Below are 7,413 nucleotides of genomic sequence, written 5' to 3'. Positions count from 1 at the left end.
TTCTCCTAGTTTGTGGCTTTCTTTTTTTATTTTCTTAGAATTGTCATTAGAAGAGCTGAAGTTTTTAATTTTGATGAAGTTCAGTTTATCATTTTCCTTTTATGGTTCTGCTTTCTTGTGTCCTAGCTAAAATATTCTACCATATCTCAAGGTTGTAAAGATTTTTCACCTGCATTTTTTTCTTACAGTTTTATTGTTTTTGTTTTTACATTTAGGTTTATGATCCATTTCTTTAAAAACATTTTTATTAAATTTATTGGGTGACATTTATTAATAGGATCATATAGGGTTTCAAGTATACATTTCTATGATACACGATCTGTATATTGCATTGTGTGCTATCTCAAATTAAGTTTATAATTGGCAGGAGGTAAGGGTCAGGTTATTTTTTTCATATGAATATAAAGTTGTTTTAGCACTATTGGTTGAAAAGACTATCTTTCTCTCATTGAATTATCTTGGCACCTTTGTTGAAAATCAGTTTGTTCTTACAATTGGTGTGGGTCTCTTTCTGGACTCTGTGCTGTTCCATTGCTTTATATGTCTATCCTTAGCCAATACTAAACTTTCTTAACTATAACTATATTAAGTCTTGACCTTAAGTGATATAAGTACTCCCAACTTGTTCTTTTTCAGGGTTTCTTTGTATATTCTAAGTCTTTTACATTTCCATATATAAGTATTATAAGGCTGTCACTTGAAGTCAAATGTTATTCAATTTAGGTAATAGGCTTTTTCTTTTAATAGATTGCTAAATAAGAAGATTGTTTTATATTTTATTTGTAAAAGAGTAAGGGGTCATTCCATTTTTCACTATTATATTTGTATCACCTTGCTGAATCAAGCCCTAATAAGAGTCTAAATTCACAGAAGCCCGTCCTTGAACCTCCTGAGTCTATTTCAGCAATAACTCCTGATGTTGGCAATACTTCTTGGCTGAGTGATGACTCTACTGGGAGTAGGGCTTCTATTAAAACACTCAATTTGAAAAATACTTTCTATAGTACACGTTCTCAGGAAATACTTTAGATCCTGGCCCTCCTCTCTTGTGTATATTGTTTAAAAAAAAATGCTGTTTTTCTGACAGTAGGCCAGTGTTTTTATCTGAATTCTTTTATATTTTTTTATTAATCCTTACCTGAGGGTATTTTTCCATTGATTTTTAGAGAGAGAGGAAGGGAGCAGGATAGACAGAGAGAGAAAAACATCGATGTGAGACTTACTGATTGGTTGCCTCCCACACACTCCTCGACCACGGCCGGGGATCAAGCCTGCAACCAAGGTCTGTACCCTTGACCGGAATTGAACCCAGGACTCTTCAGTCCACAGCCGATACTATATTCACTGAGCCGAACTGTCTAGAGCTGTATTCTTTACCTTTTATTTGTAGTCCATGAAGTCAATAATTTTGCTAGCTCTTACTGTAAGTATTTAATCCAAAGAATAGTTTAATATAAGGAAATTTTTCTTAGATATTACCCAATAAACTTGGAGGTGAGCATTATATTTGTATTTTTTTCACTGTATTCTCCCCAGGTGAGCACATTCATATTCATGTCTTTACCTTCTACTTGTATGGTAATGACTTCCAAATCTATATCTTGTACTTAAATGTTTCTGGACAAACCTCTGTTACTGCACTTCTCTTTACTGTTCTATAATTACTGATTTACTTGCTTGTCTCTGACTAGTTTGTAAGGTCCTTGAAGGCAGGGACTACATTCAACATTTTTCTAGCAGCCACGTGTAAGGCACAAACAGATTATTTAAGTCCTCTTGATGGCTACGTTTAGTCCTTGTTAGTGCTGTTCTATTCAGATTTGCCTTCTGGAATGTGACCCTTTTGGGGTCTCAATGTAAACCTGAAGTGCATCTCTGGGCAGTTTCACCTTGCCCAGCCTGGACCTTCAACCTGTCTGCTGAAGTCTCTGCTCCGCTCTTTAGCATTCCAGCTGTTGCTGTTTGCTAGGCAAAGGACCTAAATAGATTTTTTTAAGGAGATCTCACTCCATACCTGTTAGAATGGCTATTATAAAAAAGACAAGAAATAACAAGTCTTGGTGAGGATATGGAGAAAAGGGAACCTTGTTCACTGTTGGTGGGAATGTAAATTGGTATAGTTACTATGGATAACAGTGTGGAAGTTCCTCAGAAAATTAAAAATAAAACTTTTATATGATTTAACATTTTACTTTTGGTATTTATCAGAAGAAAACGAAAATGCTAAGTCAAAAATGCCAGGAGGTCAGGACGGTTTGATTCCCGGTCAGGGCACATGCCCAGGTTTCAGGCTGGATCCCAGTAGAGGGCGTGTAAGAGACAGCTGATCAATGATTTTTTCTCATTGTTGATGTTTCTGTTTCTCTTTCCCTCTCCCTTCTTCTCTGAAATCAATAAAAATATATTTTAACAACAACAACAAAAAAGTATATGCCAACCCCATGTTCATTGCAGCATTGTTTACAATAGCCAAGATCTGACAACAACCTAAGTGGCCATCAAAAGATGAATGAAGGCTATATGATGAATATGTATACAATGAAATATTCAACCATAAAAAGGAATGAAATCTTGCCATTTGTGACAACATGCATGGACCTTGAGGGCATTATGCTAGGTGAAATAAGACAGAGAAAGACAAATACAGTTTAATCTCATTTACATATAGAATCTAAAACTAAGAAAACACACCAAATTCATAGATACAGAGAAGAGAGATTAGTGGTTGCCAGAGGCAGGGTGTGGTGGTGGGCCAAATAGGTGAAGGGGGTCAAAAGGTACAAACTTCGAGTTATAAATTAAGTAAGTTATTGGGCATGGTGACTATAGTTAATAAAACCATATTGCATATTTGAAAGTTGCTAAGAGAGTAGATCTTAAAAATTTTCATCACAAGAAAGAATTTTTTTGTAACTATGATGATGGATGTTCACTCGACTAATTGTTATCATTTCCAGTATGTACATATATGGAATCTTATGTTGTATACCTGAAACTAGCATGTTATATGTTGATTACATCTCAATAAAAAAAACACATTTTGAATTTTTTCTCTATTTTTTTTTATTACTTATCCCTTTTAGTTTGAGAATAAACATTTAAATTTAAAATTAAACTTTTTTTCCAGATAATCATGATGACTACAGAGACTACTATTGTGCCTTTTGCTCCTTTTGAGGCTACAGTAAGTCGAATATTGTTTGGCTGGCAGCAGCAGTTCTTACCATGTGAAAAGAAAAGTGAAATAAGCACATCGACCACAAAGTCTACAGCTGTTATTTCAGATAAAGTTAAAAAGAAGGGCACTAAGAAGACTGAGTAAATTTACTTGATGAGTTTTAGAAGGCAAAAAAATTTCTTATCTATCAGATTGTGATAAATATTTCTATTGTAAATGATGTGAAATAAAGATTATACATAAGGAATGGAGGTGACAAAAAGAAAGAACTTCTTTCTATTTCAGGGAGACTATCCCTTTCTGGATTGTAATTCTCCAGTGTTATGAGTGTATCATGTGAAATTGTTCTTCTAAATTATATAAAAATATTGTGGTTATTTTATAGTTTTATATTGATAAAAGCAGCCTAGATTTTTTCAGTGTTAGAGAAAGTGAACCTATTATCATTGCAAAATTACAAAAATTAAATCCTTTTTGTTTTCTTTAGATATTTTAAAATCTATTTGAGCTTTAGTTTAGCAAAATTAAACTTCTATTTCACATTACCATTATAATTTCTAGATATGGAAAACAATTCCTGTTTAATTTTGAACACTGGGAAAAGTAAACTTTACCTAAATCACTTTATATTGCAAAGAAAGTAAATTACTAGTTTATATCTCAGATATAAACATTGTATATTTCGCCCACCTTAAATGGAAATATATGAAATTTTATTAGTTTTTTTCTAGTAGTTTTTTTCAGTGAGAACAGTATTAGCATGAGTTTCGAAGTCTATTTCATGCCCTTGTTTATACCGTTGCTTTCTTCTCAAAAGAAAATCAGGGGTATGATTTTTAATAAATTATTAATCCTATGTTTTGCTTTGTAAGTTTCAGTTGAGAAGCTAATATTTTTTTTCTCGCCTTAAAACTCATTTGTTTTTTACTATAGGAGAAATTATTCTCAGCATTTCACATATTCTTTCTGATCTGAGTTAGTTTGAATACACTGATGGTAATATCATCTTAATGATTCAACAAAAAGTATTATTTTAATTTAAAAATTTTCCTTTTATGTCTCTTTTCTAACGGGAAATTTTTAGTTTTCTAGTTGAAATGTCTCTGACTAGTTTGTATGTGTTTATGTTATATTTTAATATGTATGTACATATATTATTAATTTTATTTTAAATTAAAAATAATTACCCTTATGCGAAAATGCTCAGCTCTTATGAGAATTGTCCTTGTGCCTTGGGCAGTAACCAGCTAACCAAGAAACAGAAACTAAAATCTCATATGATAGTCCACTTGAGTGAAAACTGATGACATTATGTCTGGTTCCTTCTAGATTTTCTTGCTTTATTTTATAGTTTAAAAGTCCAGTTATGACTTTAAAATTCTGTGACTGACATTTCTTCTATCCAGACTATGAACCTGCCTACCTGCAAAGAATTAGTATGTATCCAACTTTTTTGGATGGCTAAGTACTCAAATCACATTCAAATTAAAAGTTTAAAAACATTTTAAACAAATACAAACACCAGCAGGGACTATACTTTTACTTGCTCAAAAAAGGTTTCTGGGGTGTGGGGTAGGACCTTTGATAGCTTTTGTATACTAAGAAGTTTATTTTTAATATTGTGACAAAAGGCATTAAAAATACGAGTTCTTTGTTACATTTGATACTCTTGTACTTTTCAAAATTAACATGTTACTAATTGTTGACTTAGTTTTAAAGTTTGGGTTTGACTGTAGTTGAAATGGCAGGAATCTTGTTATACACTGTGTTAAAGACAAAGCTATTAAAATAAGTTATTTAGCACCAATGAAGTATTACATTATTTTTATGATTTAAAAAATATAGTTTTCTTGAGTTACCCATTCAGAACTCATCAGGTGTTTTGACTGATAGAGTGTGAACTAAATAATTACTGTCCAAATGGGACTTTGGTACAAACTTTAAAAATCTTATGCAAGTTTCCTAAAACCTTCAGTTCAAGGATCTTAGGAGAAAGCTATACTGGAGAACATAGCTTAAGCCTGAAACTCCCACCCTGAATCTACCTTGCTGCCCAGAGACTTGACGAGATTTGCAAAGCAGATTGTTAGACTCCTTACCCAACACGTAGCATAAATGAGACCTTTTGACCAGCCTAACAGCCTATTATTGGTAGCCCTGAGAAAGTCAAGACCTGGTAGGTCTCCTTACCTAAAAGGAGATAAGAAGCTGACAAGAACATTGGCTGGCTTAACTCAGTGATCTCACATTCTAATAAAATGTGGCCAAATTAATACCAAATTCTGACTTTTTAGATTAGTCACTCTTCCTTGCTGAGGGTAAAGGCTGCAGGAGCCAAATATGTGGAATGGGTGTATTTTTTGTTTGAATGTATTTTTTGTTTACTCCTTTAAGGCCCAACACCATTTCATTAAAATCTACCTCAAATCACAAATTGATTACAATTGAGTTTTACACTTGTGAAAGACTCCAAGAGAGTAGTGGGGGAAGGTTGTCAAACATTTTAATTTTGTCCATTTTCAATGGGTAATTGTGATTTTTATGGTTTTTTGATTTGCATTTTCCTGATGATTAATGATGTAGAGTACTTTTTTTGTGTGTGCACATTGGCCATTTGTTTATCTCCCTCTGTAAAGTGTCTCTTCAGATCTTTTGCCCATATTTTATTGGATTTGTCTTTTTATTATTAAGTTGGAGGAGTTCTTTATTTATCTTGGATATTGATCCTTTGTAAAACAGGTATTTTGCACACTTATTTTCTTTCTGGTCTGTGGCTTACCTTTTCATTTTTATAATGATGCCTTTTAATGAGCATGGATTTCTAATTTTGAAGCAATCTAATTTCCCAGTATTTTACTCATAGTTATTATTTTCTGTCTTAAGAAACTTTTGCCTACCTCCAAGTCATGACATTGTTTGCCCATCTGGGGAATCTGAAACAAAGGAGAAACACTTAAAAGAGAAACACTATACTGTTATGTAAATTAATAATTTTGTCACTCAGCAAGTCACTTAGCTCTAATTTTTGACTCTGATTTTTGAAAATCATTGTACACCTTATATATTGATAACTTTTTCTGAGCTTGTGATATATATTATCCATTAAAGGGATTTAGGACTTTTCTGTATGTGTCTATTTAGGGACTTTTTGTAGGCAGGTTTGACCTTGGTTTGCCACAATTCTGATATTTAAGAGATGGTGAATAAGAATGTGGTAACAGAAAATTTTTTAAAAATGAAGTAAGTTCTCTAAGCTCAGAGTAGGTACAGAACTGGTTGGAAAGGTAGTGATCCAAATATATATCCCATTAGTGCATATGTGTGGTGACAGAGTGTGGAGCAGAGGTCTGATAGGAAAATCAATAGACCTTAGATTAATTCACATGCAGGCTGTCTAGTAATTCATGACACTTAATAAAGAGAATTAAGATTTCATTGGGATCAAGAAAAATTAAGCAATTTATATGTTGGGATTATTATCAGCAAACAATGGTTTAGTGAAGGAGAGAGAAAGGAAGGGACTTCTGTCAGACAAATTTATTTTTACTTCTGTATTTTTTAAAGAGAGTAAAGTTGATTTTTATAAATATGTATTTTTATAAATATGTATTTTTATAAATATTTTGTGTAATCCTGCAGTTTGACTTAAAAATTCAGCCCAATCTCAATAAAAGTAGACTGTCAACTGAACCTTCCTTGAGAATAATCTACACTAATAAAAGAGAAACATGCAAATTGACCATCCCTCCGCTGTGCCCACCAGCCAATCAGAGTGATATGCAAATTAACCCAACAAAGATGGCGGTTAATTTGCATGCACAGGCGCGGAGCGAAGACTGAAGACAGCGTAGAAGGAAGCCAAGCGCTGCAGAAGGGAGCAAAGCTGCGGAGAAGGGAACAGAGCCGAGGCAGCGGAGACGGGAGCAGAGCTGAGGCAGCAGACACAGGAGGGAGGCGGCGGAGAAGGGAGCGAGCGAGACAGTGGACATGGGAGGGAGCGAGGCAGAGAAGGGAGCAGGAGGGAGTGAAGTGATGGAGAAGGGAGGAAGCTGAGGCAGCGGAGATGGGAGGGAGCGAGACAGCATAGATGGGAGGGAGTGAGGTGGCAGACATGGGAGGGAGTGAGGCAGCGGAGAAGGGAGGGAGCGAGGCAGCGGAGACGGGAGAGAAGCCTGCCTCGGTGAGCTTCGCTCCCTTCTCTGCTTTGCTCCAGCCTCAGGAAGCCCTATTCTTGC

At 34.4% G+C, this 7,413-nt stretch overlaps 1 protein-coding gene across 2 annotated transcripts in view; it reads left to right on the top strand.

The window, feature by feature from the left end:
- The window catches only part of TMEM38B (transmembrane protein 38B), a 36,821-nt gene extending 29,966 nt beyond the window's left edge, over positions 1-6,855 (top strand). Inside the window, exon 6 of one of the 2 annotated variants that reach the window (XM_005859797.2) lies at positions 3,128-6,855. In XM_005859797.2, coding sequence (XP_005859859.1) covers positions 3,128-3,322 — 195 coding nt within the window. In that variant the 3' untranslated portion in view covers positions 3,323-6,855. The remainder of the gene's footprint in view (positions 1-3,127) is intronic. The other variant, XM_014534430.1, reaches the window with a different exon arrangement.
- The last annotated feature ends 558 nt before the right edge of the window (positions 6,856-7,413 follow it).

This window comes from Myotis brandtii, unplaced genomic scaffold (genome assembly GCF_000412655.1).
Source record: "Myotis brandtii unplaced genomic scaffold, ASM41265v1 scaffold13, whole genome shotgun sequence".
Classification (NCBI taxonomy): Eukaryota; Metazoa; Chordata; class Mammalia; order Chiroptera; family Vespertilionidae; genus Myotis; species Myotis brandtii.
The sequence above is the reverse complement of the archived record's forward strand: the minus strand, read 5'-3'. Positions and strand labels throughout refer to the sequence as shown.